The 12,605-nt window shown below is 34.4% G+C and overlaps 2 protein-coding genes across 4 annotated transcripts; both read left to right on the top strand.

The window, feature by feature from the left end:
• On the top strand, positions 1,718 to 6,043 carry LOC105166966 (methylesterase 17). 2 transcript variants are annotated; one of them, XM_011086501.2, is made up of 5 exons: positions 1,718 to 2,122; positions 2,300 to 2,347; positions 2,946 to 3,089; positions 5,344 to 5,487; positions 5,599 to 6,043. In XM_011086501.2, the coding sequence occupies exons 1-5, from the start codon at positions 1,820 to 1,822 to the stop codon at positions 5,872 to 5,874; spliced, it is 915 nt and encodes a 304-aa protein (XP_011084803.1). In that variant the 5' UTR covers positions 1,718 to 1,819; the 3' UTR covers positions 5,875 to 6,043. The 2 variants fall into 2 exon arrangements, with proteins under 2 accessions (XP_011084803.1, XP_011084804.1); XM_011086502.2 differs by lacking the exon at positions 2,300 to 2,347 and having other exon boundaries at positions 1,722 to 2,122.
• On the top strand, positions 8,006 to 12,508 carry LOC105166965 (serine/threonine-protein kinase AtPK2/AtPK19). Of its 2 annotated transcripts, none has more exons than XM_011086499.2 (7): positions 8,006 to 8,092; positions 9,400 to 10,343; positions 10,524 to 10,606; positions 10,682 to 10,802; positions 11,068 to 11,241; positions 11,600 to 11,707; positions 12,016 to 12,508. In XM_011086499.2, exons 2-7 carry the CDS (start codon positions 9,669 to 9,671, stop codon positions 12,304 to 12,306), a joined length of 1,452 nt encoding a protein of 483 aa, XP_011084801.1. In that variant the 5' UTR covers positions 8,006 to 8,092; positions 9,400 to 9,668; the 3' UTR covers positions 12,307 to 12,508. The 2 variants fall into 2 exon arrangements, with proteins under 2 accessions (XP_011084801.1, XP_011084802.1); XM_011086500.2 differs by lacking the exon at positions 8,006 to 8,092 and adding an exon at positions 8,146 to 8,291.

Raw genomic sequence — 12,605 nt, 5'->3', positions numbered from 1 at the left:
GGAGGAACTCGTACGACCATACACGGAAGTAGAGATTACCAAAGCCTTATTCCAGATGACCCCTCTTAAATTCCCTGGCCCAGACAGTAGGCCACCTATCTTCAATCATACTTTTTGCCAAACTGTTAAATTGGATATGTGTTACTGCGTCTTGCATTTTTAATTGAATAATCTAGAAATTCCTTCCTCTTTTAATGGTACACGATTAACCTCACCGACTTTTGCCCCATTAGTCTTTCTAATGTAATATATAAAATTGGCTCGAAAGAAATTGCTAATAGGCTCAAACCTTTCCCGACCAAAATTATATTTCCAACTCAATCCATTTTTGTTCCGATGAAACTTATTTCTGACAATATCCTTAATGCCTTCCAGATCAACCCTTCTTGAACACTCGTACTAAAGGCAAGGACGGGTGTATGGCGCTTAAGCTCAATGTAAGCAAAGCATATGACAAAGTCGAGTGGGTCTTCTTGAAGCATGTAATGCATAGACTAGGTTTTCCTATTCCCTTGTGTCACCTCGGTCTTGTATTCTTTCCTGTTGAATGATTATCAATTTGTATCCCTTATCCCTAGAGAGGACTCGGTCAAGGTGATCCTCTCTCCCCATACTTGTTTCTTTTGTGTACAGAATCATTCAGTTCACTTTTGCAGCTGGTTGAAAGGGCTCAACAAATTTGGGAGGGTCGGGGGTGGTCTTAGTATATCGTCGTGCTCCGGGGATATCTCAACTTTTATTCACAGATGACAAGCTAATCTTCTGCCAAGCCTCTAATGATGCAACGGATCACATCTCTAGGTTGTTGGACAGGTACAAGAAGGCCCCGGGTCAGGAAATCAACTTCCAGAAGTCTTCCATTTCCTTTAGCAGAAATGTGCCCCTGAAAAAACGAGTAGCTATTGCTGATCGCCTATTTATTTGGATGGATAATAGAATAGCCTTTTAAGTTTTGGTGAACTAAATTAATCATAAAATAAGTATAATTTATCATGTCAGTAATTTTTTTTATAAATTATATATCAATCACACAGTAAATATAATATAATTAATATATAATTTAAATTCTACCAAACTCCGTCTAAATTATGATATTCCAATCATATGCTGAGGGTAATGGAAACAGCTGTATGTATGGCCAGACAGCTTCTCTGATATACTAACAATCGAATTACCTCTTTAATATCCACAAAAAGACATGTGCTGTCGGCCTGCAATCTGCCCATAATAATCAGATTAATAAAAATAATCACTTATATTAATCAACTAAATGTCGAAAAGCTGACAACTTGCTTATAAAATTATTTGGCAACAGTATTTTGTACCTTGATTTGGGTTTTGACCCGCTGCCTCTGTTTTATACTCTGTCCCACTCAAATTTACGAGGTTGATTTGGGCGGATACACAATTTTATTTTATAATAATTTAACAATAATATGAAAATATGTACTTTCTCCAGATTCGTGTACATATTTATAATAATTTAACAATAATATGAAGTCTCGTAGGTTTGAGTGTCATTAACGTGAAGGTATATTTTGTATATTGATTGAATGCTGTGATAATATATATATATATATATATATTTCCCGAAATATAGAAGTTTTGGTTGAGGCAGATTCGTCCATTGTGCACTGACCGTCCAAAGTGCATTATTACATATCAGACTACACCAACTATAAGGACAACAATTGACTCATCAAAAAATATATACATATATACACACACATGTCTCTGCACACACTCACACACACACACGGACACCAAAAAGAAGTGAATTGGAGAGAGAGAGAAGGGAAAAATCAATCAATCAATCATCATGGGAGAAGAGTCCACAGAAGTGGTGGAAATGAAGGAGGATCAGAGCTTGAACAATAGTGTTGCCCCACCTGCACCGCCATCACCACCGCCACCGCACTTTGTGCTGGTTCATGGGATTGGCGGCGGCGCGTGGTGCTGGTACAAAATCAGGTGCCTGATGGAGAGTTCAGGGTACAGAGTGTCGTGCCTGGACCTCAAGGGCGCCGGCATGGACCCCACAGATCCCAACACCGTTCTCTCCTTCAACGACTACAACAAGCCCCTCCTTGACTTCCTCTCTTCTTTACATGACGACCACCAGGTCTGCTGCACCATCCCCTTTTTCACACACACACACACACACACGTGTGCGTGTTTGTGTGTGTTTTTATTTTTCTTGTATGTATGTATATGTATGTGTGTGTCAACTGTCGAGCCGTCGTCGTCTCAAGTCTGTAATGCATATTGTTGCCTAGTTATTAATGTTTTGAAGGTGCAGTTGGTTTTAGCCGCAGGTTTTCCGTTCTGCACACAGACACACCTCTGGGTATGTGTGTGTGCTCTTTTCTTGTGCGCATACGTGTGTCGTCGTCATCTAGAATATATATACACATATATATATGTATATTAATTGTAGCCTAGTTATTGATGTTTGACGGTGCAGGTACACACTCCTTTTCACACACACAAACACAATTTGTGTGTAATATATGTATGTATATCATCATCATCATAATATACATGCAATTCGGACTAGTCATTAATAAATGTTTTGTGGTGCGGGTGGTTCTGTGGTGCAGATATATATCCCTTTCCACACACAGACACACATGCGGGTGTGTGTTTCTTGTATGTGTATTTGCGCTTCACCATCAACAATATTACTGTCCCCCAGCTAATACTTAATTCTTTGATGGGGTATATATATGTGTGCGTGTCATCCTCAATAGGACACACACACATATATATATATATGTACTATATATAACCTATATAGTTATTGATGATATCCATATATATCCTGGTGCATGTTGTGGGTACTTCTTTTTGTACACAGACCCACATGTGGGTATGTGTGTTTTTCTTGTGTGTCTGTGATGATTGATGATGAAGAAGTTATAATATTGATTGATGGGGTAGTGCAGGTGATATTGGTAGGGCACAGTGCAGGAGGTCTGAGTTTGAGTGATGCAATTCACAAGTTTGGTAAGAAGAAGATTAAACTGGCTGTGTTTATTGCAGCCACAATGTTGAGGTCAGGGTTTGTCACTGATCAAGACATCAAAGATGTAAGACTTCTATCCACCTATCTATTTATTACATCATTACTGGCTAATTCACATCGGGTTGGTTGAATTTGAAAGAATTATATGACAAAATTATAATAAAATTATAATTGATGTACATTTTAAAAAAAATATATCGAATTTACTTATGATTAATTGATTTGATATGATAAACATGAATGGGGAAAAAGTTTCTGGGTAGTGCCAAAGTTGATAAAAATTGAAGGTCAAAATTGCATTAACAGTTTTGACCTAAAATTAGTTCTTGCATTGAACACAGACCTTCTTAATTAACTAATTTCACATTATTTGACTAATATAGTTAGCTTTATATGGCTGATCATATACTTGAATGATAAAAATATTAAGTTGTTTTCGCCTTAATACCAATTTTCACAAACTTATAAACAGAATTCTTACCAATTTCTAGAGCTCGAATGTAAGATTATAAATATCAAGTTTTTTGTTTTCCAAATATTTTAATTTTTTTTTTTGCTGGCGTTGTATTGTAATGAAATTCTGCAAAATGATGTAAAGAAGATAAGGTCGGCATAGTATTGTCAAAGTTAGGTGTCGGGAAATACTAATATCTATACTTTATATAATTAAATAAAAAACATCCTTTCCATGCCTTTGATATTTTTGGTCATATTTTTTTTTAATTTGTAAACTATTTTATTAATTATCATTTTCTTTCAACAATTTATTATAATTATAATTTATTTTTAATTCAAAAATTAAGTGTACACATGCATTCAGGCGTGCCACATGGACTCTGTGTATATATTATAATGATTATAAGTCATCGTTGATGACAACAACATTGTATGGTACCGCTGCTGAAGTAATTGTTTACAACTGTCGTGAATTTCAGACACTTTTGTCCATCTCCCCTACCTATGATCTCATCCTGTCAAATTTATCCCACCTGTCTTTTCAACAAACACACGCTTATTAAATTGTGCATTCTTGAATATCCATTGATTCAAACTAAGTTTAATAGCATTAAAAAGTGTATCAATCATTACAAACTTTTTTCTTTTTTTTTTTCGTAATTTAAGAAGATCAATGTTGGTCAATCATTATAAACGTATTGCTTTTTATGTTTGTAAAGTGTAATAAGATAAATTATAACCATATCTATTGAGATTTGATATAACTACAAATAATTTTTCATCGTTTGAACAATTATAAATACTCATTTGATTTTAACATCTGTCTAACAACGAGCCAATTCTGTTAGGTTTTCGTTTAATTTTTATGGTGAACTGACCAAAATGTCATTTTGAACGATAAATTATAATCATATATATTTTTATAATTTTTAAAGTATTTTTATGAAATTAATAATATTCCTTCTAGATTATTTATTTTATCTACTCGTAATTTTTTTATATTTTTTTAAAAAATCAACAAGAATAAAATAGTAATGTCCACTTCATTTAGGGATTACATAATTATTTTTCATTTGAGAGGGTATTTGTAATTTTTCAAATAATAAAGAGGTATTCGTAATTATGCCAAACCTTATGGGAGGTAATTGTAATTTATCGAATGTAAATATATTGTACATGATGGACAAATCTTTAATTCAAGATGAAATTGTTATTGGAATTAATCGATATAATTTTTTTTCTTAACATCAAGGTTATTGTTTATAAATGTCTACAAGCTACTACCTCCTGATTTTAAGATTAAATTATATTTTAAGATTTATTTATACAAATAGTTTATATTTTTTGTGTAATTATAGAATTCACCCTTGATAGATAAAAAATAGAGGTAGTTTGAATAATATTGTTGGCATTTTTAGGGGTGTCTGTTTAATTTTTGAAAGACATTAATATTTATGTGAATATACCATAAATTTGGGGTGTAAGTGTAATTATTTCTTAAATACATATAATTATTTTGCAAATATATACTGAATAAATTAAACATATTTATAAATATTATTCAGGATAAATTCAATTTGAGGTGGACCCAGGACTAGTAATTAATCAACTGGGCCCTTTTCTTTTGTTCATTTTTTCACCAATTTATCATAAATCCAATTATATAAATACCAAAAAAATTAAATCAAATATTACTAGAAATATACATATTAAGTAGCATAAATTTTGATTATGTCACAATACTGTTCTGGAAAAATCCTTAATAATAAAACATTTTGTAAATTGTCAGTGTTGTTAGTTAACAACGTATTCATAGTAAGAATACAAATAAAGTTACGGCTTTCGGTTGGTGTGTGTAATAGGGAGTTCCAGACTTATCAGAGTTCGGAGAACTCAAGGAGGTGTACGACGTTGGATTTGGATTAGGAGAAGATCACCCTCCGACAACTATGATGATCAACAAGGAACTACAACGGAAGATCATTTACCAATTGTCCCCTCAAGAGGCAACTCCTTTTATTATTTTACCCTCCCACAACCATCGAATCAAATTAGAGTGAATGTGGCAATTTCTTTTTAATTTTTAATTTTGAATATATATATTTGTCCGTGTTCAGGATTCAACTTTAGCAGCAATGCTGCTAAGGCCGGGGCCAAGCCATGCCCTAACAACAGCTCGACTTGTAGAATCTGATTATGCGGACAATGTGCCCAGGATATACATCAAAACGATGCAGGACAACGTTGTCAAACCCGAGCAACAAGAAGCAATGATCAAGAAGTGGCCACCGTCCGATGTTTATGTCTTGGAGAGTGATCATAGCCCTTTCTTCTCTGCCCCATTTTTGCTGTTTGGCTTGCTGGTCAAGGCTGCAGTTGCCTACGGATGTTAGAAATTAGTGTTGTAAAATGGGGAAAAATTGGTATAGGGGAGATTCCAACTTGTTAACAAGGGAAAATAATGGGTTCTAAGTTTTTTTCTTAAATAAAATATTTATTTAAGTGTTATTATCTGTAATTAAATCGATGAATGTGAAAGATTTATGTTTTGTGTTATGTTTATTAATGGTGTTTTGAACTGGTAACAACACATGCATGGGAAGTGTCCGAAATGGGCACAATTATGAAAATCTAATCCATATGAATTGCGCTGGATGGGACATTATCAGACCAAAATTCAACACATACCACACTCACTTATATTCTCAGCTTTCTCTTATCTACGAAATTTTTGCTCCCGATCCACTCTCTTCTCCTTAATTTTCACCATCGTCCTCCCTCTCTTCACTCCGTTTTGTAAATTCTGGAACATGGTCGTGTTATCCAATTTCGTTAGTCTTAATCTTAATTCTAATAATTGGACAAAAATCATAATATTTTGAAAGGATTAGAAATTAAAATCGTGCCTTCAAATATTTAAGAACCAAAATTAACTTTGACCTTAAGTATAGGGACTAAAAGTGCAAATCACCCGTAAAAAAAGGACAATGAAGTATATTCTCATAAGAAGATGTTATGCTATTCCCACTCCCCACACGTTATCCTACACCCCAAATAATTAATGGTAATCCCAGACTCCAAAGACAACCAACTTGACTTCAATATTGGCTGGAATACATCCGAACCCAATCAAGCCGCGCCACGTAAGTAACCCACTCACAAACGCAACCAGGAGACTCCACGCCAACGCGATTGTTCAGTTATCAATTTATGAGAATATAATTTATACCCCTGAATTATACCATAGCTTCCATTTAGGTCCTTTAACTAATAAAAATATAAAACTTATCTTCTTTAATTAATTATTTCAACAAAATTATCCTCATGCATGGCATATTTATGTTATTCTTACTATATTTTGTTTTTCTCACCTCAACTCTATTTTAAATAAATCTAGATTTTATATAGTGAGTAAAATTTTAGATCAAAATTTGATTGTTAATAAAGCAAAATTTTGTTGCAAATTGTATTTTTAGGTCTTTAAAAATAGATAATTATTTTTATTGATTTATAGTATGTCTGGTTGGAGTGAAAAGTAGAAGTATAAGAGCAGTGGAGGTAAAAATAATGTATAAGAGATAGTTTGGAGTTTGGTTAGAAGGAAAAGATGGAGGAAAAATAACGTTTAATGTATATAAAATTCCTCTGAATTTTAATTTTATTTCCGTCCCAAAATGAGTGATAAGGTGAAAGTATAAAGCAAAAAAGGACAAAAAAGTATGTATTTTATTTTTATTTACTGTATTGCTCATATACATATATATATTTTAAAATTATTTCTCATTCTCGCTGATAATACTATACATAATTACAAGAGAAAAGATAAAAAAATCATTGAAAAACCATACACTGAAGTCAACGATGATTTTTTTTAAAATAAAAAATATTCTTAGTCTTGTTCGATAAATATTTTTATTAATAAGGTTTATATCAAAATTATATTAATATAATATTAATTTATTTATTTTCTAATACAAAATAAAAAGACTGGTTATTCAATAAAATTATAAATAATAAATTTTTTCTTCTCAATCTATTTCTCTCGTACCAAATAAGTGAAAATATGTGAGATATATTTTTATTTCAATTATGCCAAATAAATTAAAAGAAAACTATTATTCTTTCCTTCTTTCTCCCCTTTTATTTCCTCTCCCCCTTTCGCTTTCATTTTCCTCGTACTTAAATCCACGAATCATTACTTATATTCCTAAAAGAAGATGGACACATATATGTTTTATCAAATTTTGAATTTTTTTTGAAAAAAATAAATAAATATAACTTTATTCAAAATTTCAAAAGTACTCTTTAGTTAATGTAGATATTATTTATCTTTTAGTTAAAAAGCTCTAATTATTTAAATTAATCAGTTAATATTTTTAATTTTTAAATAAAAAAAGAAGGACTATTTTATATTAAATATTAATTAGTTTAGGACCGAAATGCAACCTAAAATATAGTTTGGGGCCAAAGTGTAATTTACGGTTTCTGTTTTTTCCTTCTCTGGTGTGTGTTAGTTATATAAGCGGCCACGGGACCTCGTTCTTTCCACTTGTTCTCCTTTCGCAATATTTTAGTCTTCTTCTCCGTCTTCCCTCTGCAAGTTTCCTCAAGGTGAAACGCATTTTTATTCAATTTAATAGTTGTGCGTTGCGTTTGTGATCTAGAATTCAGATTTGTTTTCTCGGATTTATTATTCGTTTCTTCTTGGTGGTGGTTGTTGTTGGGCTATTCTGATCTTAATTACTTCGGATCGATCAAGTGTTCTCTGCATGATGCACGTCGATTGTGGATTTTTTCTTGTGGTTTCTTGGTACTGGTTGATCTTTGTTCGTTCTTGAGTTCTGGGTCTCTTGCTTTTCTGTTTTCTTGATTTGCATTGTGTATTTAGTAAGTTTTTGCGGGGTGGGGTGGGGGTGGTTCATGGGTATCATTAATTGAATTGTATTTCTGATAGGCTTTGAGTTCTTATGATTGATTGATGGTGACACCTCCAAAATTAGTGGTAATTGGGTTAATTGTTAGTGGAGGCACTTGCATTTATGTGAATTGTTAAAAGTTTTTCTTGCCCTTCCTTTCTCGGGTTTAAGTTAATTGCAGCTATTGTTTAGATTTCTGAATTAATTTCTCGGTAAAGCTCCAAATTTTTCTGCGATATTTTGTATATATTAGTAATTTTTTGTGTGAGTATTGCAATATCTTAATGTTTCTACCTCCTTAGATTGTACTTCTGTTTTCGGAACAGCTAAATTTTGTTGCTAATATATGTCCCTTGAATCTCTCTTGTTGGATTCCTTTTTATTTTTTTTGTTTTTTTCTTTTTTGGGGAAATGAACTTCCATGTTTAATTCGTCCAGTCTATAGATTGACAAGGTTGGCCTGGCAATCAATTTTAATAGGGTTTACCAAAAAGAGAATCAAATTTAGAATATTGATTTCTATATTAATGAACAGGAAGCACAGATTTCAGTCATTGGCCTTGTTACTTTATAAATCAAAGTCGTATAGATTTTCTTCTTTGTTTTGAGTTGTTTTAATGCTCTCTATTTACATTGTTACAACCACAACACTAAGCAAAATACACACATGAAAACCCGAGAATAACCTTAACCAACATGAATATCATGCGTTGAGTATCACGTTTTCAGGCTGGATAGAGGCTGTGTTTTACTCTTTTTATTGTTTTATGCGTGCCGCAAATGATGAAGCAATCCGATGCGATGCTTTTTAGTTGATTTATGTTTTTCCAAATGTGTGGAACTGGCTTCAATTGTATGTGTCTTGTTCTCTGTGATCTTTGTTTTGGATTGTTCCCAAATATATTAATTACACGATCTCATTCTCTGGTTCTTATTCAATGTTTCTATCAAGATTGGGTGTTCTTTTGCTGAAATTTACAACTTCTTTTTCCTGAATTGCAGCCGGGATTGCCTGATCTTCATGAATTCAAGAAGCCCTGTCGCGTCTGCTGTTTCCTGCCAAACGGGAAACAAGAACAAGTTCCTTCTCTGGATTTTGTGCTGCTTCTTCCCACGATTTTTTGGAAGCCCTGTTGCATTAGTTAACTTCTTTCTGTTCAAGGCTATTGTTAGGTGGCCATCACCATCAGTCCTGATTTAGACTCTTGATTGGGATCATTTCCTGGAGTTTTAACTCAATCTGCCAATCTTGTTTTATCGTTGGGATCATCATGGTTTCCTCTCAATTTTCGAAATTGGCTGGGACCAACCTGCTGAAGCCTTTCAACAATCATATGCTTCTTTCTGGAGAAGCCCCTGATGTCTTTTCATTTGACCAGGTTGACTTGGATTTCTCCGATGTGTTTGGTCCTGCACCAACTCCTACGACTTTGCCTCTGATATCTGAAGAGTCCACCAATTTTGTGGTCCCAACAGCTGTGAATGATTTAGTTTATGATGAACCAGCTGTAGTATACAGCCGTTCACATTCCTTTGTTGGTCCCACAACTTGTGTAAACCAACTATCCAAGCTCGGCAAGCTCACATTGCATGAGAGAGATGACCCACTGGAACTTGTTGGGGAAGTTGATGAGGATGCTCATGAGAACTTTTCTGAATCTTCTATCGAGAAGATTATTTCGGAGCAGTCTATTAGTCAAGCTGACAGCAAATCGGAGAAGCCAATCGGGCTTGAGGACTTTGAATTTTTGAAACTTGTTGGGCAAGGTGCATTTGGGAAAGTGTACCAGGTGAGGAAGACTGGTTCGTCAGAAATCTTTGCGATGAAGGTGATGAGGAAAGATAAAATTATGGAAAAAAATCATGCTGAGTACATGAAAGCAGAGAGGGACATATTGACACAGATTGATCATCCTTTTATCGTTCAACTCAGATACTCCTTCCAGGTACTTAGTCTATTAATCTTCATGTGAATCCTTTTGCTCTTATTTTGCGAGTTCAAATTGTGGGGCTGTGACATCCCCTAATCATGGTTGGAGTTTTGGTTTAATCTAATACTTTTCTGTCAAAATTTTGCTCTCCCATTCCAGAAATTGCTTATGATTTGAATTGCTTTTCTGCTGCAGACGAAATATAGATTATACCTTGTGCTTGATTTTGTTAACGGGGGTCACCTTTTCTTTCAACTCTATCACCAAGGATTATTCAGGTATTATGATGTTTGAACAACAAAAGTTTCTCTTACATTGGATCTTGGTACTTTACATGTAGTTTTTGTTCTCAGAGAGGATTTGGGGCGTATCTATACTGCTGAGATTGTCTCTGCTGTTGCTCACCTCCATGCACATGGCATAATGCATAGGGACCTGAAACCTGAGAATATTCTTCTGGATGCAGAGGGGCATGTATGATATCTCCTTTATTCTTTCTAAATAATGATTGCTATGTTTTTATTTTTATAAATGGACTCAAATCAAGTTAATATCTCCTCCATGACGAATCAGCTTGTCCATCTGCACAGGATTGATGATGTTGCAACATCCAGCTTCTTCTGTTTTCATAAATTATATCATGATCCTTCTAGTGATCTATCTTTATAAGTTTCAGATTATCAAAGTGTGCAACAAGTTTTCAAGTTTTGCCTATTGAGTTCCTTTACTGTCCCCGCAGGCAATGCTAACTGATTTTGGTCTTGCAAAACAATTTGATGAGGAAACAAGATCCAACTCGATGTGTGGAACACTGGAGTATATGGCACCTGAAATTATTCTTGGAAAAGGCCATGACAAGGCAGCTGACTGGTGGAGTGTGGGGATTCTCTTGTACGAAATGTTGACAGGGAAGGTCAGTTTTTGGACCTTAACATTAGGCACCAAATGTTTGTTGCAAGAATTGGGAGATGCACTGTTTTCCAATTGCAGCCCCTTGAATTTTCTCTTTCTGAATATGAAGGGAAAAATTATAAATTATACTTGTCTTGATATATGTTCTTTTTTTGGGGACTCTACTCAGCCACTTATTCCTTTTACTTGTACAAAGAGAACAAGATTAACCCCACCTGCACGCTTATCCCTCATTTCGTGGTTACTTGAGAAGATTATATTTTGACATTCTCTATTAACAATCAATCTAAATTCTTTAATTCTATATTGTTATATTTTCTCTTTTAGCCAAAAGTAACTTCATGGTTATGCATTTGCAGCCACCTTTTGTTGGTGGAAATCGACAAAAGATTCAACAGAAGATACTGAAGGACAAACTCAAGCTGCCAGCATTTTTGTCCAGTGATGCTCATTCTCTATTAAAAGGGGTAATGTTGTTCTCATTCATCTGTTACATTCAAGGTTGTGTAGGTGGCTGTTTATTCTCACCTAATCAGTAACATTAGGTACCTTTATTCTCAGTCTTTTAAACAAAATTATATGCGGACATTTTCGATCTCGGTAAAAGTCTACTTGGGAAAGCCATGATTGCCTGTGAATTATTGGACTCTTAAGGAGTTGTGAACTTTGCATCTTTATAACTCTCAAGTTATTGTCCTTTTCTGTTATCTTTCGTCTCGAGTGAAGTATAACAATCCCGAAGGGCTGATCATTTTCTTTTTAATGCCTGCTTCAGCTGCTTCAGAAGGATGCGAGCAAGCGGATTGGAAGTGGGCCAAGAGGCAGTGATGAGATTAAAGGCCACAAGTGGTTCAAGTCCATCAACTGGAAGAAATTGGAGGCTCGAGAAATTCAGCCAAGCTTCCTTCCTCAAGTGGCAGGAAAGCACTGCGTTGCCAACTTTGATGAGCGGTGGACCAAAATGCCCCTGCTAGACTCCCCAGCCTCAAGCCCAAAATTTGCGGAGAACCCCTTCAAAGGGTTCAGTTATGTGAGGCCTGCAGGCCAGTTTCTGCAGGTGAATTGACCACACTGCAAACTGTGTGTGTAGAGACTAGACAGATCAAATGTTTTTTCCTGTTATCTCCATCTTTTGATCTCTAGATGGACAAAAGTGCAATTCTCTTTAGTTTGTTTGTTTGATTGGAATAGGACTATGGTGCCGGCTGTCTCATCAATTGTGTTTTAAGGTTACTGTTGATTGATTCTTCGGTCATTTTCCATAACAATTTGCATAGTATATCAACTGCAGAACTAATTCACAGTTATCAAACTTAAAACATTCTCAGAAACAGATCGACTGCAATGTCATCTATAGACTACAAT

The sequence above is a fragment of the Sesamum indicum genome, linkage group LG7 (assembly GCF_000512975.1).
Source record: "Sesamum indicum cultivar Zhongzhi No. 13 linkage group LG7, S_indicum_v1.0, whole genome shotgun sequence".
NCBI classification, from domain to species: domain Eukaryota; kingdom Viridiplantae; phylum Streptophyta; class Magnoliopsida; order Lamiales; family Pedaliaceae; genus Sesamum; species Sesamum indicum.
This window is presented reverse-complemented; position numbering and strand designations above follow the sequence as displayed.